The sequence below is a fragment of the Osmerus eperlanus genome, chromosome 1 (assembly GCF_963692335.1).
Source record: "Osmerus eperlanus chromosome 1, fOsmEpe2.1, whole genome shotgun sequence".
Taxonomy (NCBI): Eukaryota; Metazoa; Chordata; class Actinopteri; order Osmeriformes; family Osmeridae; genus Osmerus; species Osmerus eperlanus.
In genome coordinates this window covers 13,696,884-13,723,572 of record NC_085018.1, presented here as the reverse complement: position 1 = coordinate 13,723,572, position 26,689 = coordinate 13,696,884, and the positions used below count along the sequence as shown (strand labels likewise).

The window sequence follows — 26,689 nt, the reverse complement described above, 5'->3', positions numbered from 1 at the left end:
TTGAAATTCCGTCATCTTTGGACATATCAGGGTGAAATGTTGCACGGTAATTCAGAGGGATGTCATGTTGAAGCCCATTAGGTTTGAAAAACCATCAGTCAAAATGACATTTGATTTATTGACATGGCGCACCAGCCCTTAGATTTTAAACGTTTGTTAGTTTACAATGTAAATAAATAAACACTACACAGTGCTATATCCTAAGTTACCCATCATTTTTATTTTGTTTCACCCCAACACCATATAGTGTGCATTCATTATACAGAAACAATATACCCCAAACCCACATGAACGAAATGTTTTACAAATTGTTTTCCAACACAAAGAAACACTTAATTGATGATGCAAAGAGATATGCAGTACAACAAAGGCAAGAAAATGGAGACAGCTGACTTTAGAGATAACCAACAGGTTGCCTAAAGTATGAAAATACAGTTGCATAACATGTAATGTCCTTATTAATCAGTCCCACTCCTAAATGTCCCACATTTAAAAGTTATACTGTTATCTACTTCATCTCTGTCTCCAACATGTAGCCTACCATATCTACATTATAAAACCAGAGGATGCAGAATGTTTGACCAGGATACATTTGACAGGAAGTTCTCATTGAGGACAAAGGTAGGACTCTGCAAAGATTACATACCACCAACAAGTTACACTTTTAGGATGAAGGGAAAAAAACAGCATTGAGAGATACACATCAACAGTGGCTAATATAGCACTTTAGATCCCAGCACTACTTTGATTAAAATCACATCCAACTGAACAACTAACTATATGATGCCTCAACCAAGTAACCTGACGTCCAGACATTAAGAGTAGCACTGTCCTGATGGGGTTAGACACAGTTTTCAACTAAACCCTTTATGTTGGCTTCCTTTAAAAACAGAACAATAAAGTATTGTAAAATCAATGTTTCTTGGCCTGAGTTTTGTACTAGTCAGAACGCAATGATGTAGTCTACTTGACATTCATGCATACATCATACATACACCCACAAGTATTTCCCGTATGCCCAATCTGAGCAGTGATACATGGGTGGGGGATGACACAGTGAGAAGGGAGGTTTGGTAAATTGACATTTTGTTTTTTACACGAGGCTTTGCCACTCGTTTAGGGTAAAAGCTCACATAAGGGATGGGACAACTGTTGTTTTTCTAATCCATCTAGTACATTCTTTTGTTACAATCTTTTCAACTGTACATTCTTACTTTCATACCGTTATCGTCTTCCAGACACTTTGATTAGGGACATTGAACAGTTATGGCATTTGAGCCCATACTGCACCATGTACCCTACCGCTCCCTGGCTCACATACCAGCACCCATTCTGCCCACCCACTAAGCCTTAAGAGTCAGCCATTAGACCAAAAGTACATCTGGGTCATGTGGTCGATGTTTGGAGTGACTCTAGACTCAGACAAGGTTACCACACCACATTACCTTCCCAAACCACCTTTTCTTCAATCCTTCTATCAGGCTCTAAACGATAGAAGTCATGTGATTTACATTAAATCACACAAAATTTGATACTGTAAGTCAACATAAAATTCTCCCATAAGTACAAATATTTCAGATGTCTATCCAGAGTCTAGACCGTTTCTGGCATGGATGCACAATAGGCTACTTATCCACTATACAGTATCAAGGTAATTCAACATACCTTATTGTCCTTGTGTCAACCATGAATCAATAACCTCAGCCACATAGAATGTCCACAAAGGGCCCACAAAGTATCAGTACTAGCATCAGTAGCCACAGCACCTGTTAGGCTGGTTTCAGATCAGTTATCTATGTCAAGTAACAGGACACATGGCCCCTCCCTTCCTGTTGTCTCTGATGAAAAGATGCCCAATCAACTGACCACATCAAACAATAAACCCATTAGGTAAACATCAGATAATGCTTCAAATCCAAACAAGATGGATCCTTTTCTGACCCCTTACAGTTTAACCATGAAAATGTAATTTCAGTGAGTAAGTTAAAGCTACATAAATTTGATTCAAATGTTGAACAATTCTGTTGTAATTTGAAACATGGAGATTTACAAAACTGTACTGTCACAACTATCTGGTTCCAATTCGCTAATTTTTTAAAATAAAACAAATGACAGAAATGACGATTGCTGCTCTTCAGCGAGAAAACATGCTGAAACGACATCTGACGTTCTACATTTTTAAAACTTCATGGTTGACAAAGCATTTGTTCTGTGTCCAGAAAAACAACTCATTATTCGGCTATATGAATACATAAATACATTGACCAAAGAGCCCCAGTACACCCATCTCCAATCCTCATGCGTTCATCTGTTTTCAAGGAAAAACACTTGCAAGCAAAATATGTAAGACAATGAAATTCATGACATCTAAAGCAATATGAACAGAAAGGCCTCTGGGGTATAATATCACATGCCAACAGCCCTCTATGTATGTACAGTCAAGTCTAAAGCCCTATCCAGAGCACATGGCGCGGAGAACAGAAATCTGCTGGGAACAGTGCTCCTTGCTGGTAAGAGAAGGGAAAACAAACAAGAAAATCAAGAACGCACCTGCCAGCCTGCTTGTATGGATCGATCTTGTATGCTTATCGATCTTGTATGCGCAACAGACACAACTATTTTGACTCTTTCAAAGCAAAAACCTACAAAATGAGTTTACGAATGGAAAGGAACACTTGTCAAGGTAATTGATTGATAATCAGCATAAGGCAGTTTAATAACTCAATAGACATCTTTATTAGCTTTAATCAAAACCGGTTGATATAACTGATTCGATATTCATGGGTCTCTCAGATATTCCTTTGAACCTAGAAGATAAACAGTATGCTTTCCCTCTGGACTCAACGAAGGGTCACTGTTCCAACACAGTTTAGTATGCCAGTACTAAACGTCCCACACCCCCTCTCCCTCACACACCCAGGACGCAAACACAAAGGAGTATTCAGATACAAAACAACCTGCCTGGCTTCAGACAGCCAAGTACAAGGAGACAGGGGACAGGAGAGAAGCCAGGAGAAGGGAGGGGGGGCGAGGGAAGGGAAGGGGGGGCAGGGGGTTGTAGAGTCAAAGGTCAGAAATAAGGCGAGCTAAATTGCATAGAACTTGAAGAGTAGAGTGCATTATTCTGCTATGGGTTGTGCTCTGGTTCTTGTCAATGCTGGCAACCCTGGGTTGGTGGTGGGAGCTAAACAACTAGACAGCGTGCTCGGCTCTTTGGTGGAAACTTGTCAACTCTCGTTTCTATACTGTATTTGCACCGCAAATAGTTGTTCATCCACCTATGGAGCACATGCAGGTGGCAACTTGCTTTCTTAACAATGCTGTCCTGCAGGGTGTAGCTCTGTAGACAAACTCAATAAGTACATCATTATTCAGTGGTAAACACCAAAGATTTTTCCCTGTTCACCAAAAGAGCTGTATCATATAGGTGACAGTTTAGTAGAAAGGTGATAATGAGGTGACGGAACTGTCTGTGGTACAAAAAGGTTAGCGGTGAGCCATGTTGACTCATGAAAACGTTGCTGGGTCAAGATGTCTGGGTTGTAGGAGCCAGCACTGAGGAGCTGAGCACAACTCAGTCATTAAACACATCACACCTTTGCCTTGGAACACTTTATGAAGCAAAGAAACCCTCCTTATCCCTATGACAACAGACAGTAAAGCACCAGTTCGGGCCTGCGACGCCACCGGCTGCACCGCCAGTGGAAAACAAGCAGACCCAATGTCAAACAGTGTCCCCCCGAACCCCACACCTTCCCCCACATATGGGCGGAGCTCTGTGAGCAAGAATCCTGTGAGAAAGCAAGGGTGGGGGACCTGGCAGGTCAGCCATCAGCTGATTGGTCCCTCGCCCTCTCCGTCTTTGTCCAGCTCGTCCTGGATCTCGTCGGTGTTCCCTGAGTCACTGCTGGCCACGGAGCTGACTGAAGGGGAGCTCCTGCCGCCCTTGATCATCCTCCGGCAGGTCTCCATCTGGACGTCCAGGCCTCGCTTCATGCTGCACATCTCCATGTACTCGTGCAGGTGGCGGTTCATGTCACTCTTCGCTGTGGCCAGTTCCACCTGAGGGGAGGGAGGGAGTGAGGGACGGAGTGAGGAAGGAAGGGAGGGAGACAGGAAGGAAGACATGAGTGAGTGAGTGAGGGAGGGAAGAGTGGAGAGAGAGATTAAGACATCCAGAACAGAGAGAAGAGACAGGTGCCAAAACAGCACCGGACTGGATCACTAGCCCTGCTCACAAATCAAAACCAAACTGCAGGAGGGACAACACCTCTCATAAATCACAGACAGACACAGTCTGCCCCCCTGTATTTACCATGGCAGGTGTTTCTATTCTCTTTAATACAGGGGATCTGACCCCAGGGACAATCACTCACAGGTATATTAATCTCAGTGGGTTTCATCCCCCTCCCCCCTCTCTCTCTCTCTCTCTCTCTCTCTCTCTCTCTCTCTCTCTCTCTCTCTCTCTCTCTCTCTCTCTCTCTCTCTCTCTCTCTCTCTCACACACACGCACACACACACACACACACACACACACACACCTACACAAAACACCCACTAACCCACATTGACAAATATACAAACGCCAACAAGGCGACGATCACGTCAACAAGCCTTCTCACCTCAATCTGTCCTATGGTTTCCTGGTACTCCTGCTCCCTGGTCTTGAACAGAGACTCGGTCTCGTCTATCAAGCTGCCCAGGCTTCCATCCTGAGACACCTGGACAGGCAGCATTCAGACGGGTCACAGTTACAACAACTTTTAATACCAAAGAAAAAGTGAAGGCATGTAATGCATTCCTTTAGCAGACAAGTGTATTCAAAGTGAGATGCAGGGGGATTTGAACCTGCAAGCTCTTGATTTGCAGTTAATTGCTCCCCCGATGAGGTACGTATATCTACCCCTTACAGCTACTGTATACATATCCCATATATCTCTACCTAGATCTCTCTCTACCTTCTACAGCTATAACTACTCCCTACAGCTATACCCATCCAATAAAGCTATACCTATACCCTAGACGTAATGTGTCAATCCTCCATGTCTACTAGTAAATCCTTACTGTATGTTTACTATAAACATTTCCTCTCCTACATCTGACGACCGTTGATCCTCAGGGCAGCTCAAACTCACAGGCTCCTGGCCCTCGGCACAGTTGCCGTTGGCGACGCAGGGGGCCGTGCCGGTCGCCAGGGCGACGGCCGGGGTGACATTGTAGTTGGCGAAGTCCTCCCAGAGCAGCAGCGTGTCCTCGTTCTCCTCCCACGTCAAACTGTCACAGTCGTCGTCGATGTCGAACGTCTCCCGCCTGACAACAGAGGAGTTATCTGTACCATGTCTGGGACGGGCGGAGAGCGAGAGGGGAGGAAGGAGAGGGGGAGGGAGGACAGGACAGGACGGAGGAAGAGGGGGAGGAACGGAGGAGGAGGGAAGGAGGAGGGAGGACAGGAAGGAGAAGAAAGTGGAAACAAAGGGGGAAAGAAAGACAACAGGCTCAACATTCAGCCGACACAGATAAGGAAGTGAGAGATACAGAGAGAGTTGAGAACATGCACCGGGACATAAAGAGATCATGCAAGTCACGTAGGACAGGACTGGGGACAGATGTTTAGTTAGGGGACATGAAGGGGACATGTAGTGACACATAAAAAAAATATTTGCCAATGAAAATCACATTTGCATAAAGCCATATTGGGATGTTGTTCTCGCCATTAGTGTCTCACCAACACAAATGCAGATTTTTGACACAAAATGTGTTTATATATTTGATAGCTAAATTCAGTGTGACAAATGCAGTCCTCGATATTAACACTAGATGGGGGTGAAGAACAGCACAGTAGTTTATGCACTGCAACACAGCAGAGCAGACAGTTGATATGCAGCAACTGCAGAGAGACAACAGTGGGCTGTCATCTCTCTAGCTAGCTACTTGATGGAAGTGGACAGTTTGGATAGACTGCATGTGTGTGAGTGTGTGTTTGTGTGTGTGTGTGTGATTGAATGTGTGTACGTATGTGAGCATGTGGGGGACTATGCGAATAAGTATGTGTGTGTGTAATTGAATGCGAGTGTTCTTGCCTGCATGTGTGTGTGTGTGAGGCCTCTTACAGCTGGTAGAGCATGCGTTTCATCTCGTCAGTGATGTTGAGTGTCCCCGGGCCCTCCTCTTCTGAGGTGCTGGGGTCGGCGTCCATCTCAGAACTGTCTTCGTCGGACGCAGCCTTGCGTTCCTTCCTTTTGCAGCATGCCATGGCACCCTGTAACATACACACACACACACATGCATGCACACACATACGTACCACACACACACACAGACACGCCAGACAGAATTACTGCTTCGATGTTTGACTGCACAGATTCAGTATTTTGTCTGGGTGTTTTTCCTCCATCTGACTTTTAACCGAGCGACAGTGTGATGCAGCACCTGAAAGGCCAGTGGTCTGGTCCTGGCTGGGCCCACAGCTGGGCGCGGGCCAGCACTGTCGGCGCAATGTGATAACCTTGTGTGCAGCGAGAAAAGTCACTGCATCAGCACTTCCCTGCTGAGCAGTGACTGTGTATGTACCTGGGTGTTTGTGTGTGTGTAGGGCCATGGGGGTCAGGGAGTAGTTTACTGTTTGTGTGTGCGTGTGTGTGTATGCGTGTGTGTGTGTGTGCATGCGAGCGTGCAAGATAATCCACAGTCATGTCCAGACAAAAGCATGTTTGTGCCTGATATGTGCCATTAAAGATTTAGGTTTGCAGCAACTGTCTCATGAATTGCCTTATGATTGGCGTGTAGTAAGTTCTCTTTCAGCAGTGGGTTACTATACACACACTGGTGTCCTACTACAACAGCTACAGACTCATGACAGTGACAGTCTACAATATGTAATACAAAATGTAGCCAAGAACATTCTAATACAAACTGTATCTAAGGAGGTTCTAACATACTGTAACTCAGGAGGTTCTTACATACTGTAACAAAGAAGGTTCTAACAGACTGTAACTAAGGAGGTTCTAACACAAACTGTAACCAGTGAGGTTCTAACAGACTGTAACTAAGGAGGTTCTAACACAAACTGTAACCAGTGAGGTTCTAACAGACTGTAACTAAGGAGGTTCTAACACAAACTGTAACCAGTGAGGTTCTAACAGACTGTAACTAAGGAGGTTTTTACATACTGTAACTCAGAAGGTTCTAACAGACTGTAACTAAGGAGGTTCTAACACAGACTGTAACCAGTGAAGTTCTAACAGACTGTAACTAAGGAGGTTCAAACTGACTGTAACTAAGGAGGTTCTAACACAGACTGTAACCAGTGAAGTTCTAACAGACTGTAACTAAGGAGGTTCAAAATGACTGTAACTAAGGAGGTTCTAACACAGACTGTAACCAATGAGGTTCTAACAGACTGTAACTAAGGAGGTTCAAACTGACTGTAACTAAGGAGGTTCTAACACAGACTGTAACCAATGAGGTTCTAACAGACTGTAACTAATGAGGTTCAAACTGACTGTAACTAAGGAGGTTCTAACACAGACTGTACCCACCCTCTCAGGGAGTGAGCGGGCAGGACTGACGTTGAACATCATGGACATGTCTTCTGAGTTCCTCTGCTGCGCCACGTCACACAGCTTGGCCGTGATGTCGATCCTCCTGCAGATGTCCATGTCCACACACATGGCCTTCTCCTGGATCTTACTGTCCAGGTCTGACATTTGCTGGAGGAGGGGGGGAGGAAGACAGACATGGATTTAGTGAAGTAAGACTTTTATTTTGCAAGTCACCAAAAACTGACATAAAAGGTACTTCCCAGATGACTTGATTTAGCTTCCCTTGCATGCCCAAGTTTGTAGCTTGAAACGACTTCTTGTTTGATTCGAAAAAATCAAGCAAACTTCAAGCGCTTCATATATTCAACACAGGCCTCCTTCTCTTAAGAAGAAAGGATATTTATTGAAAAAAAAAATCTTCATGGAACCACTGTCCTAAAAGCATTTTTTTTTAACTATCAATCAGTAAACACAGTGATGTGCAGTAAGACATGCTGACTTTATATAGAAATGGGGGGAGGAGAGGGGGAGGGGGACGGTACTATTGACAGCAACCATCAATCTAACTGCATAGCCCACATCCAGGTCACACCGCACACCCAGCAGAAACCAAACAGTCAGAAGGGTCTGTGAGTCCGTCTGGGTCAGTAAGACAACATGCACCGACACTTTGCGGAAGAAGGTCAAAAATAACTCTGATGTCAAACTGGGCCTCATGTGCATCAGTACCGTACCAGGAAATCTGTATAGGGCCTCTACAGGAGTACCAGTTAACAACCAAAAGTTCCCCAACAAAGCAACTCCCATGCTGCTCTCTGTTTCTCAGTCACATGACACACACACAGTCAACAGGCGAGCTAGAATGCGACAGAGCTAGTCTTGACTAACAACACAAGCCCTGGGCTATTCCAAAGCAGTCTAGTTAGGTTGAGGGGTGGTGGTGTTGGGGTAGGGGATTGTGGGGTGGCGTAATAAGGCTAATATATACAGTAGAGGAGTTATCTCTTACTTTTAGATGCAGATTCCTCGTGACATATTGGGAGCTCTGACGACGACCACCCTTTATAGTGAGCAATGACAAAAGTACACCTAATCTAAGGACACGTCTTACAGCAGAGGGTGAAAACTCAACATTGTTGGGGAGCCATCAGTTTAGATACATTGTGTTGTAACGAGCGGCTCTGTTCCCAGGGGTGTAGTCTAGGTGATGCGCAGGCACACACCGCATGCCCAAAGGATATCCTGCTAGCGCACTATAGAATGAGCGGTTATACAGTAGGTGGGGATTGGGGGGCGGGGGGCGGGGGAGGGAGTACAGGGAGGAGGGGGGCTTGGTAAATTCACAGTATGTCCGCTACTTCATACTAGACCACACCTCTGTCTATTAGGCTACTGTGCAGTACACATATGTAATTTAACTACATGGATATGTATACACTGAATATACATTGGGTCCTCAGAGGAGAGCTACTGTTGACTACACACCCCACAACTCAATACGGGAAACAACCAAAACACACAGTTACTGTTCACGCAAAAGCCAATATCCGGGATGTACAGTAAGCAGGGCTAGAACGGTTTCTACTAGAATCCAGAAGACGATATTCCTCCCTGAGCTAGCTAGCCTGAGTCAGGGCCAGCTGCTGTATGTAACAGCCTTCCTGTGAGAGAAGGGAACCGAGCTGGGGGATCCTTCCCAACTCTGCTAGGCACATTTACATTTATTTGCATGTAGAAATACACATAGTGACTAAAGGGTACGGTTTTAGCAGTATTACAGTGGTTGCCAAGGCTTTCTCCACAGAGAACACTACTCTACCGATGCTTGTCTAAGAGGCCCTCCGGTGGGTACAGCACGCGATTTCTTCTGACTAAAGGGTGAGAATCCAAATGAATGGTTGTGAATCTAGCCTACAATACAACTGAGTGTGTAGGGTGTCTTCATGATAAATGACAACAAACTAACTGAATCTATCTCTTTGAGAAATACAAAAAAAATGTTTATTCAGCTGCTAGTGTTCAGCCCGGGACTGAACTGTCTGGAATTTACCTGACACACTGTTGTTGTGAAAAGTGGTGTGAATCTGTAACACTAAGTGCTTGTTTCAGAGTGGATGGGTTCTGGTCGTGATGCAGTTTTACTCACATCAGTCATGAGGCTCTTGAAGACCACCAGTTCAGCCTTCAGCCTCTCCACCTTATCATTCAGCTCATCCTGGATGTCCTCCGACTCCTGGGCACTCTGGGTGGAAACACACACACATAATATGTGTAGCATAATATTATTCACACACTCCACATTCACATGCACACATATACACATGCCATATTTACACACACACACACACACATACACACACAGACCTACAAGAAGAAGCTCACTGTGTCAAGAGGCCAGAAGGCCAAAACAACAGTTCATTTGAAGTGACGAAGATTGAGCAGATTTTCCGCACACTCATACAGTGTAACCACGGCAACATCTGCCTGTGTGTTGCTCTCTAAGAGGTGAGGGCCCCCAGGGACGCCAGCCAGCTCTGCCATTTTGCTGACCCATAATCCTACACAAACACAGATGGGGCCGCTGATCAATAGGTTCGTAGGACAGAGCAGGGCGGAAGGTTGAGGAGAAAGGGAGAGGGGGATGGAGGAGAGGAAGGGTTGGGGAGGGGAGAGGTTGGGGTAAGGGAGAGGGAGGATGGAGAAGAATAGGGAGAGGGAGGATGAGGGAGGAAGGGGTAGGGTAGGGGAGAAGGGAGAGAGGGGAGATGGGGAAGGGGGGAGGACAGTGGGGGAGAAAGGGTTGGGGTTGGGGGAAGGGGGAGAGAGAGGATGGGGAAGAATAGGGAGAAGGGGGAGAGGAAGGATGAGGAAGGAAGGGGTAGGGCAGGGAGAAGGGAGAGAGGGGAGATGGGGAAGGGGGGAGGACAGAGGGAGTCAGAGGATGTGAGAGGGGGAGGGCAGGGAGAAGGGGGAGAGAGAGGATGTGGATAGGAAGAGAATCAGTACTGTACTAACATTTAACATCAGACCAGTGGATTACTATCCAGAACAATCCATATAGGTCACAGGTTCCATTGAATTAAAAAGGAGTCTGACAAGTAAGTGACTATAGTTGCAGTACTTGAGTTTGAAAGGTGTATAAGGTTGTATGATTGCATAAGCGTAGCTATTAAATAATCGATCTATGCTTACAACATTCAACCTAAGCTTGATGTCCACCCTATAATCTAGTCTTGGCATAGTGTGGTGCAGATGTTGGTGTGAATCAATGTTGAAGGTCATGCTGCTACTGATCTCACCTCCTGGAGAGTCTCCACCATGTTCTCCAGCTGATCTCGTCTGCACATCTCCTCCTCCCATCTACAAACACACACAACATCCTCGTCAGCACCACGGCAGGTCAAAGGTCACACAATACACTTCTCCTGAGGGAGGTCAGCGCTTGCTACCTGGTGTTGCTGTGGGTGAAGGTACACAGCTGGACGTACTGGACGTTGTCAGTCAGACCTGTATGTCTCCCATGACGATTTTTTTTTCTGTCTTCCGTCACGATAACAGCAGAAAATTATGGCCACAAATCGAAGCAAATAACCGTCACGTATATTGTTTTATATCTACAAACGTATTGTTTGTTTGCCCTGCTGATGGACACAATGTACATTTACATTTAGTCATTTAGCAGACGCTCTTATCCAGAGCGACTTACAGTAAGTACAGGGACATTCTCCCCGAGGCAAGTAGGGTGAAGTGCCTTGCCCAAGGACACAACGTAATTTGGCACTGCCGGGAATCAAACTGGCAACCTTCAGATTACTAGCCGCTCAGCCACCTGACTCCCTGAATGTACTGTGTGACCGCGCAGATTCCATGATGCTAACTGCCTTCTGGTCAATGGAAACTTCTGTACTTCAGGCTTGTTGATGTGTTAACATCGACGGAGGGAACATTCTTTCCATACACACAGAGTAAATACAGATGAAGGCCTGAGCATGAGCCTCTATGGAAAATAAACCTGAATGAGTAACTGAAATGGACGGTTATGCACCATGGTCCTGTGAGATATAAACGTGAGTCCGTTAAGTGTCGTAAATGATTAACTTGCTGTCATTAAACCAAATGGATCCAATGGGGTTTTGTACATTGGAAGCCATTTGAGAATCATTTGAATAATTTTGATTGAAATGTGTCCACGGGAATGTATTTTTAAGTATGTGTGTGAACAAATTAATGAAAAACCACATGTAAACAGTTTGACCCTGCCATTTGCTCAGCTGTCAATCTTAGTCAGCACTTAACTTCATCTCTGACGTGATAGATCATATATCTCCAAGCTACCAAGGCATCCCAGCAAGATGAGGTAAAAATAGCTGTCTGTTCACACATTCCTCTTGCTCACACATGCTGTTTCTATCACATCAACAGACCTCTAAAACAGACCATGATCAACTGTTTTACCCCAGTCTGGTCTGGCCAGGAATAGGCCCTGTCTTGTTGCCCTTGGATACAGGCCAGCCCAGGCCAGGGCACAGGCAGGCTGAGTGGGTGATGGTCCCAGACAGAGGGGGACATTAATGAATGGACTGAGATATTATTCCCAGTCATGAGGTAAGCCTTAGCGTCAGACACCCATCGTGACTTTGTCTGTGAGTCATTTGGCTGACCACAGAGGGGGCAACAGTGTGTGTGCGTGTGTGTGTGTGTTTGAGAGAGAGAGAAGAGTGAAAAGGTCCATCGCATCCCCACCCCAAATGAATGCTGAGGGGGCCATCTCATCCCCACCCCAACTGACGATTGCTGAGGCATCGATCTTTATCTGTGCCCCTTAATCACCATGGAAACACACCCAACGCTAAAAATACCCCAGTGACAAAATCAACACCCATCACTGTTGTCTCCTCTAAGAACAAACCCTGCCTTGTTCCTGTCTGAGAGCCTCTGAATGTGTCTTGTCTAATTAGGGAAACAGGACAAGAGTCCCTAGCCGTCACGCTGTGATGGAATACCTGCTCTTAACGGCCTCTCTCTGAGTCCAGACATACTACCTCACGACACTGTGAGGTTACGGGACTTCACAACCGCATCACTTCCTCTGCTGACAGGAAACAGTTCTGGCCATGATCGGTGACATGATGTAAGCACAGCTGGTCACTTCCTGTCTGGGCGTGATGTCACTTCCTCCATCTCTGATTGTGTGTGGGGTGGCAGTGTTCGTTAATGATGGAGAGACTATCTGAGGGGCTTCCTACTGAATAAACATGTTTTATAGACAGCCAAACTACTACACTATGCATGTACTTATGTCTATGTCATATTCAAGGGAATGCTATTGAAGTTAAAAGGCTATTCCAACATCTTTGAAGTAGAGTAGAGTAGAACAGCACTTTATTGATCCCTGGGGGGGAATTGCACTCCTACATCAGCAGACGAAACAACATCCAGACAGGTCAGTAAGGTTCAAAATATTAACAACTATTGAATTCCATATAAATCTACAATCTACACCAAAATCGACAAAATACAGCTATTTAATCCAAGCTGTGTTGGAAACGTTGATTATGAAAATGGTTGATCCCAGCAGTCCTCATTGGCAAGCGAAACACAAATGTTTCCTGGAGACGGAATGTAAACAAAGCAAGCAGCCTCATGCTCCACACAGAGATGACCTCAGCATGAGGAAGGTATTCCGGCCCCTGCTCTGATACAACCCTGCCCCACAAGGACTGCTGGAAGCTGGGGCCTTGTCTGGGGTTAGTCACAACAAGCCTGGAGTCTCCTTACAAGGCCAGAGACAGCAGGAGACTCTGTCAGAGCCTGGGGTGTCATTACTACCGAGGTATCTGTCTGGGTCTGGGTCTGCCTTCGTCTACATCTGCCTGTCTGTCTGCCTTTCTCTATGTCTGTCTGCCTATCACTATAGTATGTCTACCTGTCTGTCTGCATGTGTCTGTGTATGTCTGCCTGTCTCAACAGTATGTCTGTCTGTCGGCCTGTCTGTGTCTACCGGTCTGTCTGCCTGTCTCTAAGTTTACGTGTCTGTCTCTATATCTGCCTTGTCTGTCTGTCTGTCTGTGGTCCCTGAATCTCTACATTTAATCAGCTATGTGAATAGAACACTGCACTCCAGAGGCAACAGTTATGGTGAAGAAACCTGCACAATCAATTACCTAATTGGAAAAAACATCAAGCCACAACCACATCATTAAAAAGGAACCGAAATGTTATTTTGTTAGACGCAAAGCCTCTTCAGCCAATCTGCACCCCCCCCCCACCTCACCGTACCCCTGTTGGAAAAATTGAAGATGTAACACATTTATCCTGTATAAGAATGATTCTGTGTTTAGTGTCAGGGTTGATGTCGTAAACACGCACACTCTCTAACACGCACGCACACACGCGCGCCAGGTCTATGCAAGGAGCCAATGAAGAAGAGCCATGGGACATTTGCATGCCTTTGTCTTAACCAATGACTGTAAAGAGCGGGGCTGCTTAAATAGGTAGCTAGCGCTACATGCTAGCAGACAAACTTTGTAGCACAATGGCGTGTGATGTTTTTGTCTCCTTGTGGGCCGGCCGCAAGCAATAAAGCTTTCTTATACTTGTTCACCGACTGACTGTGCAATGCTTGATAGATTAATATTCCTGACAACCCCCCCGGCCTGGGGAACCTATTCTGCGTGCCAGCGTCAGGAACCTTTCTTCATCCCCATCGCCCCAGGCAGGAACCATTAAACTGCAGCACAATCAACCTTTTCAAGGAGTAATGGTTCTGTGGTTAGATCGTTAACAATGACGACAGAGCAATTAAATCATGTTGCTACATTTACTGTGATGCGTGCCGAATTGCTTGAAATGTAAAAAAATCTGATATTTTCTTTTGTGCATGCCAAAATCTTTAATCTACCCTAATGTCAAATCTTTGCAGTGAAAGGTGTGTGTGATAATCATGTCTTGTGCAACATCAGAGGGCTGGAGGTAGCAACACTTTCCATGCTGAAAGGTGACAACAATTTTCCTCTAGCTGGAGAACCAACTGTGATAATCACATCAATACCATTAACAGAATCAATACGATCAATGAAACACAATTGACTGGTTTCACTATTATTTTAGGATGGAGAAGTGATCTCTGTGTCGGGTACTGTAAATCCACTGGGATTGATTAGATCACAGATCAAACAGAGATATCAAAAACGATGTGCAGAGGAATTCAAGGATCAATATGTCTGCTACATGCAGCATTCACACACCTTCAGCCTGCTCTGTCCCTCACACACACACACACACACACACACACGCACACACTCACAGACCTAGACAACCATACACAATCTCCATACCACTTCCGGCACACACACACAGACACCCATATACACACAAACCCCACTGTACGGTCTCTCTCACACACACAGACATGCACTACACACGCACTCTCTCTCACACACACACACACACACACACACTCACTAAACACACACATACACACCAGCACTCACAGACGATGAGCCCACTGACAACACAGATAAATCACACAGAGAGAGACTAGCTGGAACACACGTGACCCGTCTCATGCAACTCTATCCATGGGTCTGTACACATCCTGCTCCCCCTGGCAGCCTCCCTCATGCAATCCAACATCCCAGGGAGGGGGGGGGGCTTCACCCATAACTCACTCCTCCGGTACAGATCATCCTACCCCCCACACCAACCTGCCTGACACCCAGGTTAGGATGGGAAATACTGGAGAAGGGAAGTGGCGTGCTAGGGATGGAGGAGGAGCTGAGGGGGGGGGGGGGGGGGTATTGATTGGCTGTCGTGCTGCTGCTGCCTTGTGTGATCTATGCTGTCCACGGGGATGGGTTGAGGGGCGGGGTGTGGGGTGTGGGGGGGGACATGTGTAGGGTGCTAATGAGCAGTGGTGTGTGTGTGGTAGTGGGAGTGGGGGGGGGGGCGTTGCATGGCTGCAGCAGGGCTGCGGGTTGGACGGCTGCTGAGTCGACAGTCGACAGCGCGGCCTCAAGGTCGGACCTCGTCTGATTCGCCCTGATCTCATTCCTCCCTGAACACCCTCGCCTCCAATCCCTCTACGCCCTTCTCCCTCTCATTCCCTCCCCCCTCGCTTCCCTCCCCGCGTCCCCACGATCCATCCATCCCCTCACTCTCCTACCCCCTGCCTCCTTCTCTCATTCCCCCTCCCACTCTGACCTTCTCACCCTCCCCTATCAATGTGTGTGGCGCCCCTGGCCTCCACCTGATCCAGATCCATTCCATCACACCCCCTCCCAGATCGCTCCATCATGCAGACTACAGGGATCACTGGTCACCCGGATGTAACAGTGTGTTTGATTGGCGAGACAAACATCACTTGTTGGGGCTGAGACTGATATGGGAGGAGAACATTGAGATGAATGCACTGAGGCATGCTACAGCAACAGTTCAAATCGTCTATTGATTTTTCAGTTTTCCCTCTCTCTAAAGCTTCTCGTCATCTTTAAAAGCAGAGGCGAGTCATCTTTTTTTAGTTATAACACAACCGGTTCCCACATATTGTCGAAAAGACAAGAGACTCTGAAGGTGATGCTGGGATGATGGGAGGGTTAGAGGCACGAGTCCCTGAACCACTCCTGCTACACCTGGTTAAACAGGGATGGCCTGACTCAGAAAGGGAATCATGGGTATTCATGAGTCAGCACATTTCAGCATGGCTCCTCTCCCCTTCCACGGCTAGAAATACATACAGGCCTTCAAATAGACCACATGCCATACCAGCTGCAACCTTGACTCACATGCCACCGTTGATGCCACTGAGAAGAACAGCCAGCTGACAGAGTGAAAGTAGAACATGACGCTAGAATGACCTATGGGTTCTTCATGGAAAGAAGGATTGAAATGGTCCAGTCATAGGGTGCTGTACTCTCCCGATAAACAAGGGCAATTAGTCATCTGCAGAAACAAGGAATAAACTTAAAACACAAACGTGTGTGTTTCTTTGTGTGTGTGTGTGTGGGGGGGGTTGTGGGTGTATGGGCGTGTGTGTGTGTGTGTGTGAGCATATGATTAACTCCTTACACATGTGCCAGGATGAGACAGTATAGTGCTGATTCCTGCTCGTTTGCCTGGAGCAGACTGGATTAAATAGGTTTAACATAGAGGGGAGGAGGTTGAAGGTATTGGAAAATGAAAGCTGTGAGTTTGATGAATGTGTCCCTTTTACATGCAGAGGATGAATTGGTTGTCAAATATGGTCTGGCAACCATCGTATTTACTTCTCATTTCAGGGTTCTGTTTTGCATAAGGTTCCAGAACTGTGTCTAAATCACAAGGAGAAGGCTCGGGGGTTGGGGATTGAACACAGGTTACTGGACGTCTACCATAGACTTACTTTTTAAATGTATTTTATTATAGTTTGTTTTAACTATGTTTTACTATGTACTGTGGCACTCTGAGATTCAGAATTTAAAGTGTGTTATAAATTAAATTAATTATTATTATTATTATAGACCATTCCGTAAGACCATTCAGGAGTCTCCGTAGGGCAACCGCATCAGAACAGCTTCAAGAGTTCCAAACCACCGTCGCTACAAACCAGGATATCACAGATAAACCAGGAAGATTATAATCATTACACACATACGTGTCAAATGTCCACATAACTGATTAAAAAACAACTCAAATCTAAACATATACAAAATGAAAACGCAATCATCTACATTCACTTACTGTAACGACACATTTTTGGGGCTGCGTCCATGACATTTATTGAAGTTAAAACTGCCTAAAACAATTCCATACATCCCTACATAAAGGAGGCATTGAAGGGCAAGTTCAGACACAGTACCAGACATGAGCTAACATAGCTCAGTCTGCCCTGAAAAGGGGATTCTCCCAGAGCGACCACCACATTGTCTACTCCGCCATTCCCTCTGAAAGCCCCGGGCTTCTTAAACACAATGTGTAGGCTAACTTTACATTGATCAAAGTCTACAGTCAATAGGATCTGTTGTGTAGGTACCAGTGGAAACTCCTACAGCGAGGGTGGGGTCCCGGATGGGCTGGAACCAACACAGCACCAGTGCTAATCCCAGGCCTCCCACCATTACCACACTGCCTGACAAGCCCCAACAATAGGACTGTGTGCTGGCCTCGTCTGCACAGTGCAAACACATTATCTAATGGCTCAACCTCAGAGACGGCCAGCCATGGCCCTGCTCTGTCTCCCCTGAGGGGTTCCTGTGTGTGTGTGTGTGTGTGTGTGTGTGTGTGTGTGTGTGTGTGTGTGTGTGTGTGTGTGTGTGTGTGGAGGGAGGGAGGAGGGAGGGGGGCAGTCTCCTCACCTGGGGCGTCCACGTGCTGACACTGCCCCTACCTTGCGTGAGAGGCATGATTCAAGATCATCCCCAAATGCTAAACAGTTAATTGCTCTCTTGAGAGAAAGAGGGATGGGCAGTCCGATGTTTTTGGAACAACTGTGCAAGGACTTGCTCCTGCTGGCATGGGCTTCCATTGTGCGAACACCCTTTAACGGAAACACTCCTGTGTTTCCTGTTTCTGTTGAGTCTGTGGATTCTCGAGCCTGGTCAGGAGGTTTCACACTACCGCTGTTGCTCTCTCACATAGATCCCTTCACTATCATGGCACAGATCTTACAGCTAACATCTGAAGCATCAGAACCAGACACACAATACATCCAGAATGGGTTAATCCAGCTCAATCCATACGGAATATAGATGAACAGTTTGTTCAGCAAGTTTGTCTCACATACTTCAAACAGAGGTCTATCTTACCACAGTATTGCACTGCCTGTACTGTAAATGTAATTATATTCTGCCTTGCGTCAGATAAAAACATGTCTTCACTTCAAAATTCACTTTAATGTTATGAAAAAGAACCCTTAGCTAAACGGATATCTGCATTAAGCATGGGATGGTCTCCTGCAAGCTGAGAGGCTGGAGGGTAGTTAAACGGTAAATCAGTCCACCCTGATATTCATAGCAAGCCCACCACGTACACACACTCACACACATGCAAGCACACAGCAGAACCAGCACTTAGTCTGCTGTCTACCCCCAGCTATTTACACAACTCAAACGGAAAGAGGTACTTTCGTTCACACAGGGTAAAAACGAATTTGTGGACAGGCTGGGGGAGGGGGATTCAGTCTTTTGTGACTAGCCCTCATTTTTGAATGGGACTTCCGTTTAGACAAATGATGGGGATTTATTTGTTGTCATGAATCATGTTTCTGTGTCATCGCCCTCCAACCCTCGCATCCTAACCCGCTCCAGCAAGCTAGGGCAGGGTGGAGCCAATCTGAAATGAGGTGTGTAGTCTTGTTACAGTACAGAACAGAACAACAGAAGATGCTATCTTCTGGCACAGATCCCTGAACATTAGGGTGTGTACTATTGAAGCCATGTGAAAGGCATATTTTACATGCCCCATTACCAATGAATACAAACATAATTATACATAATTACAATCGCTATATTGTATCATTTAAGTACACACACCTGCAGGGTTAGTATGATCTTTTTTAAACGTCACGATGGCTCCATTTAAAAGTCACAGTAAAGGCACCGACAATGGCCGGGTTTCCCTGATTCGTTAAGAAGCTCTTAACGCTAAGAGCTTCTTAGGAGCGTTCTAAGAGCGTTCTAGAGCGTTCTTAGAACGCTGCGTTCTTAGAACGCTCCTAAGAAGCTCTTAGCGTTAAGAGCTTCTTAACGAATCTAGGAAACCCGGCCAATATCATTTCAAAAACACTTTGATCAGCTATACATACATGTTCCTTTCATACTGCATGTGAAAGCCCACCCTAGTGTCGTTCAATTGGAAGGTCAGGGACAAAGCATATCATGACAGTAAGATGAATGGCTGTCTGTAAGTTCAGAGAGGATCTGGAATGGGTCACAGGAGACACTGCAAGGCACCATGGGAGCAGCAACACTCACACAACACAACCACCCATGTGAAAGGTGCCTCGCTCAGGGGTGAAAGAGGAAGGAATCAAACCCGCGACCCTCCACTCTGGTGAAACGTAGGGCACAGACTCCATTAAAGGTCTGAGACTTCCAGTTCAAATCACCAGTTTCAACCATTTCATTGAGAAGCGTGAGAGGCAACATGAGTGGACTTCTGGGCTAAGATGATGATGACCCATTGAGTGGAGAGCCACTCAAACAGCGGTAATGAAAACCCTGTCAGAGAGGATAAATGTGTCTCGCGGCATTAAGAGCCCTGGTCTGAAGAGTTTCAGCCTCATTCGGGTTTAATGGCATATGACGAGGGCCGCAGGTCAGAAATCACTTTCACACACTCACACAGATGCTGACCAACCCTGTTAAATAATTGACAGGACATGTACAAAAGGAAACACCCCTAGAACCAGATTCTACGGCAGGGTAAGGTAGCAACCCAGGTCATCTGTCATGTAGCTCGTTAGCTGTCAACCACAAACACCCTGGTTTCGCCTGTGTGATTATAAGCTTTAGATATACCGGGCTTTTAAAGGTGCCCTGCTCTGTCAGCACATGACTGTTGGCTCCGACTCACTGCTCAGGATCACCAGCACGCACGCCATCAGACCCTCACACCCTCTGAGAACGCAGCGGTCAGGACAGACAGATGGACGGAGCAGCCTGACACACTGACTGACTGATACAAACAAGTCCACTGCTGCCATCGCCCGGATTAAACAATCGAGGATTAGGGATGACAACTCCAAAGGCTTTCAAGTGAACTTGCGTGAGGTAGATTAGATGTTATGTTACTGTTGAATAGTGTAGCATAGCACATGCATGAAAATGATATCAACCCCTATACTGTTGATCCTAATACATTATGAAACACCCCCCCAAAAAAACAATGCTGGTCACTGTAGATTTATGGAGGGTCTTGGACACCCCCAGCCTCCCTCCTTATTTCGGATGAAGGATCACCTATTTTCATTCTCCTGGGATTAACACTACATTTGCTTCCTGAATCCACTAGACTAGCCCCAGCCTCAGAATCCAGGACTGAATACAGCACAGCACATCTGCACCTTTCTGAGATGAGAGAACGCGGTCGTTCCCTGTTCTCCGCAGCAGGCAGCAGAGACAGACAGCTGCGTTGCTCCTCTGTGGCAGGGTGCCACTGTCCTGGGCTCCACTGTCCTGGGCTCCATCGATGCCCATGAATAATCAGCTGCAGCCGCTCGCTCCAGCACTGCCACAGTAGCAAAAGCATGGCGGGGCTATCTCTCTCTCTCTTTCTCTCTCAGAGAAAACACAGACTCTAGGGAGGGGATGAAAAACACCTGACCTGACCACCTGGGACAACTTCCTTCTCCATCTCTCTATCATCTCTGCACGTGTCTTTACACCTCTCTGCATGGCTTGTCAACCTCACAAACAACCCACCAGGAAACAAACACACAAACTAACCACACATTCAAAACAGACAGAAAGCCCTGTTCCCTCCTAGTTCAGCATGCTGTTGTTGACCTTACACTGTGTCTAGGTTGACCTTCAACCTGCCAGGGACTGAAAGTAGAGTTTATTGGGACCTCCAGTGAGGAGAGGACAGAGTGTAATCTGCTCTAACAGCCCTTCACAAGGCCTGATATTGCTTTGTGGGTGGCTATAGAGGTCAGTAGGTAATTACTTCAGAGCGTACATTGTGGCTATAGAGAATTAAAGACACAAATGGTTTTATTATGGTAGTGTGTGTCTAAGAGAGATAGAGAGCGGGAGAGTGGGAAAGAGACAGGAAGAGAAACTGTCATCTAGGAATCTAGTGTGTGTATGTGGGAGTGTATGGGTGTGTATGTGTGTGTGAGTGTGTGTGTGTGTGCATGCGTGTTTGTGTGTGTGGGCGTGTGTGTACTCTGTGTTCACTCTGCCTGTGCACCAGTGGGGGGGGGGGGGCAACAGTTCACAGTAACAGCGGGGGATGAGAGCCAATATGCAGCACAGGGCTGGGCCCTGATTTGGTGCTGGTGCCAGTGCTGTGGGGCTGAGGCTGAGGAAGCTGGGCCTGGGGCTGGGGCTGAGGAGGCTGAGGCTAAGGCTATGGCTGAGGCTGAAGCTGAGGAGGCTGGGGCTGAGGGGGCTGGGGCTGAGGCTGTGGAGGCTGGGGCTGGAACAAGGGCTGCTGCTGCCAGACGCCAGCTTAAGGGAAAATCCTCTACCTAAGCAGAAGACCTGGATTACACCACACAGGTCATGTTTACAGATGGACAGAGAGGTTTAAAGAACAACAGCATGTTGCTCTGATTTGGGGAACGCAGCATGCAACTATTATACCTAACAAACAGACAAGAAAACAACACTTATATGCAGAGTATAAACAACCTACACTGGTATTGTCTTAGCAATTAGCCTCATAAATGTTTTCATTCAGGCAAAGTTCTTAACCTCCTTTTGGGATGGATCTAAAATCCCTCCTTTCATCTCCTCCGAGCACAAACAGAGAGATCAAAGCCTCTGAAAGTGTCTCCTCAGGATTCTGGTTCCATTGATCCACTCAAGATCGCGCGGAGGCGCAGCTAAATTCAGCCAGGCCTTCAATTATTAATGGGGGAAGGAAAGAAGCTCCCCTCTGGGCGTCCTCCTCTGTCCCCAGCCCTCCTCAGGTATTTGAGAGGGCACGCAGCTTCCTTTCTACACACAAGGTCTCACCCAAAAATTCAACTAAACCAGGATCATCGGTTTTGATCCCATCTCTGGTATAGCCTGCTGCTGTGTCGTCCTTGAGGGCAACAATGGAGAAAAGCTGAAGCCAGCACTGCACATTGAGAATGTGTCTAACGACCCACTGTGCGATGGATCGCTCTCTGTGTCTCTTTCTCTGTGTCTATTTAACCTGGCAGGCACAGGACATGTTGACCAGTGTTGATCCCAGTGTTGATCCCGGCCGTTTAATCAACAGAAAAGGTCACCAATGTGATGTGACATCACACATTTTACCAAAGCTAATCATTAGCAATACATAAAGAAGATACACATACAGGAATGGTGAAGGTGACACCAGACGTATATGTTGATGTGATGTCCTTCTCCTCACATCCTGTTTTCTGCGGCCCTACCAGGAAGTCCTTCACACATGATTCACATGACAGCCCTTGAACATCTTTATCACGTCGTTGATCTACAGCGCAGGGACCCACAAGGATAAATCTCAAGGAGAGACATTCTCTGCAGAGAGACTGGCAGTGACCTTATTCACCTTACTTTGTGTTCTCATTTGTCAATATATGGGACACTCTAAACCCTCTGTCCCACACTTTGCAGAAGAAGACCACCACCTTCCCTGTGAAGGTGATTTACTAAACTTATATCAGACATAAGCAAAGCAACACGTCTTCATTTTTCCTCCAAAACTAATTTGACAGGTGGATTTGTTGGTATGGCAGATGATCAAACACGGTTAATAAACTAGTTAACTGTCACCTGCAACTGTCAAAACAAATTATTTTAGATTAGGGTTGGGAAATACCATTAAATCTTTTCAAGCTTCTACTAAATCTGCCACTAAAATATGTCCCCGAGAGACAACAACCACTGTTACCCAACAGCAGAACAAAAGATGTGTTGCAACTGAAGCTCTCAGTTGTTCCAGGTTTATTGTTATTGTTTTGCCTGCAGTGAATATAGGTGTGGGTGCCATGTGGGAAAGAAGAAACTATGCAATAACAAATGCTGCTGTCACCGATTATATCAAATAAATCGTTAATCAAGTAGACTTCTCCCTACTTAATTATCTGTATGTGAAGATGTCAGAGATATAGATACATGAATACTGGATACCTCAAAATAAAGCTGCCCAACTCCAATTTTCTTATCATAAACCATCAACCAAAACAGTATATAGCTGTCTTGACATTTGCCAAAGTGGTTTAATACAGTCTACAGTTGGACTGAAATACACAGAGAAAGGCTGCATTGTAAAGAGAAAGAGTATGAACCAGTGAATAACTTTGCTGTATGAATGCAAGTGGAAGGATTATAAATATGACCGGCCATCCATCTCAGGGTGTGTGTCCACAATTGTCGAGCTTTAATAAATCACCAGCCCTGGAGGTGCACCCCCCCCAGGGAAACCGCCCCCACGCAAGGGGCTCGAGAAGCCTTACAAAGCAGTCTGTGTGACACGGGGAGTGGAGAGGGGGCAAGCTCAAAGCAATGAAGGAGTGGAGTGAAGGATGAGGGGATGGGGGCGGAGACAAAGAAGGCAGGAGGCTGAAGGGATGTGAGCATGAGGCCTGAGAGGGAGAGAAAACAAGCGGGAGGGGGGGGGGGGCACCCCCCACTCTTCTGTAAACCAGGAGGATGTCGCCGCCGAGCCTGAACAGTGCAGGTGTGTGAGGGCCTCTGTGAGGAGGTGGCCCAGTCTGCTAGCCCTGTTGTTGCCCTCAGATCACTATGAGGACCACCTGGTATACTGGCTGGTGCCTGAGCTTCAAACAGAGGACAGCTACGGTTCAGATCTGCTCTAGGTGATCTGGCCCAAGAGAGAAAACCTGGGGAGGGAGTCATTATGAAGCCATGTGACCAGCAGTAACCACTGGTGCCAGTCCTTCTGTGAGGTACATCTGAGTGCTACTGGAGAGAGCTGGGAGTCCGAGCTATAGTTGCACAGAGACCTATTCGATATTTACATTTAGTCATTTTAGTAATTTACATTTAGTCATTTAGCAGACACTCTTATCCAGAGCGACTTATTTAAATGATCGAAATCTTGAAAAGCAGGCTGCTTCCTTCTGACTGCAGAGTAATTCCATATATTAATTTCATATATTTTTCCTGTACAGACACAAGGTTAATAGAATTAAGGTGTCAATAATTTTTTTATTAATTTCTGGATTTGAATAACCTTAAATAGGCTGCCAGAGCCTGGGCCACTTGGTTAACAGCCAGAAATAATCTTTCAGAGAGCTATTATCATAAGTGTTTTCAGAAAGGTGTGGGTTATTATTAAAAGCAGATATTAAATGGTTAGAGACACATCACAGACACAGTATTTAGAGTCTCTCTGACTGAATGAGGGAAATATTACAACTGGCCATCTATCTAGAATTTCTCCTGAGATGTATTTGTGTGGGCCTTGAGTTGTAAACATTTGTGCCTGGTGGAGTGCAGAAACAAGGGCATCCTGTCTCTGATGACTGCACGTGTGCAGTGTGACTACATGGTGACAGAGTGCCCCATGGTCCAGGTACCTGCACGGTTTGAATGGCACTGTGGGTGAGTCATGAGAAAAAGGGGGCTGTTGGGTTGGCATGGGGCCGTGGCAACAGCACACCCTGCCAGTCTGTTCGGCTGTGACGTACTGGGGGGAATCAGAGACACTGCTGCACTATGATACACAGGAAATGACATCAATGTGGGTATAGAAGAAACAGGATGTTGAACAAGGAGACTACTGACCTGACCATGCTCACCACATTTGGAATTTATGCAGAGGAGCAGTAAAGTATGTATAATACCCACAGATGCATAAAAGCACACACATACTATTATGTCATTATCACTAATCGTTTCCTATTCACGGTCAATTAATACACAGAGGCACTGTGGCTCAAGCACTGCAATGAATCAGTAAACACTGGAAAATGTTGAAACAGGTTTATGGGGATTGCACTGATCTATACTAAAGCCTCAAACACCATTCAGATATCAGAAATAATTTAAGTTCAGTTGGATGATCAGTTGTTGACCTATAGAAACCAATCAATTACATGTGCATAATAGTGTCAGTGTTTTTTGTTTTGTTGACTTTAAGACTTGGGAACTTACTTTTTCTTGTATTCGTCTCTCTCTCGCTTGACTTTGGCCAGAACATTATACAGAGCTCGTATTTCTGGGGTGATGGTATCAATTTGGACTCCGACTCCGTCTGGGTGATTCCAGGACACACCGGGCCCCTGGAGAGTCTCGAAGCGTTCCCCTTGTCTCCTCACGTGGGTGAAACTCCAAATGGTACCGGGAAGCCTGGATTCGGGTGAGTCTGTTTGGACAGCAACTTCACGAGTATAAGGACCTTGGTAACGCTGTTGTTCTAACGCTTGCTGCAGTTGGTTCTCCAATAATTTGTTTCTTCGCTCGAGTTCGTGAACTTTGGCAAGAAAACAACGAAATCGCAGGTTTAAAGTCTTCAGGACGTGGATGTTGGAGCCCAAGTCGTTGCGCAGAGCGCTGGTCACTGCGCCCGTACCAGCAGATGAGATTGGTATTGTGGCAATCATTGCAGCAGATGAAGCATCAGAGAAAAGAAACGAGTTCATCATATTTGGTAAACATATACCTGATCATAAAACGCTTTTCTTGTTGTTTTTTTGGTCGTGTTTTCTAAAATGAATTAACAACCAAACTCATCTCCATTTTCTGCATACCCCCCTAAATACAAGTTCCCCAAGTAGTTTCTTCCTAAAATGAAAATCATTGGAATAGGACTGACGCCGCCGTGGGTGAGACAACCATAGCTGCTCTGCAGCAACAACAACAACAAAAACAACAAAAAAAACTGCTGAAATAATCTGCCTTGATTTGCGAAAACTAATTGTGTCCTAAAAACACCACGGCACCCGCAAGATCATCTCATGCTCATGCATCTCAGCTTTGACGCAGACTGAAGGCGGCATCTTCCCTCCTCCCCAGTAAGCTTCCGTGCGTGTGCCTTGCCTTTGCTTCGTCAGGTGCTGCTGATGATATCCTCACTAGAACCAGCTCTGCCCGATTCTCGGCTCGCCGCCCTGATTCTGTGATCCTATTAACGTCACTTCATTCGGTCTCCGGTATGTGGTTGATGGCAGGCTCTTCAGAGCCTTGTGTGTCTTTGTGGCGCCGCTGGATCATGTTTCAATCTGCTAAACTAGGAACTGTATGCATCACCCCACCCACCCCTCATTCATTCTCTCTCTATTAGTCTCTCTCTCTCTATCTCTCTCTCTCTCTCTCTCTCTCTCTCTCTCTCTCTCTCTCTCTCTCTCTCTCTCTCTCTCTCTCTCTCTCTCTCTCAAGAACACACACATCTAGCCTAAACACCCTGTCGTTCTCTCTTTGACACACACACACAAACATGAATGGCCCAAAGGCAGTAAGTTTGTATAATTTTGCACAACAAAGTCATCCAACAGTCCTAGAACAAATGGGCTAAGTGCCCATACTGCA

The 26,689-nt window shown here is 46.2% G+C and overlaps 1 protein-coding gene across 4 annotated transcripts; it reads right to left on the bottom strand.

Annotated features, from left to right (window-relative positions):
- Positions 1-200: 200 nt before the first annotated feature.
- On the bottom strand, positions 201-26,326 carry iffo2b (intermediate filament family orphan 2b). Of its 4 annotated transcripts, none has more exons than XM_062461464.1 (9): positions 25,316-26,326; positions 10,841-10,901; positions 9,688-9,783; positions 8,551-8,601; positions 7,539-7,709; positions 6,111-6,259; positions 5,136-5,340; positions 4,623-4,721; positions 201-4,062 (listed from the first exon to the last, which is right to left on the bottom strand). In XM_062461464.1, exons 1-9 carry the CDS (start codon positions 25,804-25,806, stop codon positions 3,832-3,834), a joined length of 1,554 nt encoding a protein of 517 aa, XP_062317448.1. In that variant the 5' UTR covers positions 25,807-26,326; the 3' UTR covers positions 201-3,831. The 4 variants fall into 4 exon arrangements, with proteins under 4 accessions (XP_062317448.1, XP_062317457.1, XP_062317467.1 ...); XM_062461473.1 differs by having other exon boundaries at positions 5,136-5,310; positions 25,316-26,322; XM_062461483.1 differs by lacking the exon at positions 8,551-8,601 and having other exon boundaries at positions 25,316-26,323.
- Positions 26,327-26,689: the final 363 nt, after the last annotated feature.

Coding starts and splice junctions, on each gene's coding strand:
- iffo2b (XM_062461464.1), bottom strand. CDS start 25,806: ATGATGAACTCGTTTCTTTTCTCTGATGCTTCATCTGCTGCAATGATT. Junction 8,602..9,687: donor TCAAGAGCCTCATGACTGAT/GTGAGTAAAACT, acceptor CTCACTATAAAG/GGTGGTCGTCGTCAGAGCTC. Junction 5,341..6,110: donor AAACGCATGCTCTACCAGCT/GTAAGAGGCCTC, acceptor CGCCCGTCCCAG/ACATGGTACAGATAACTCCT.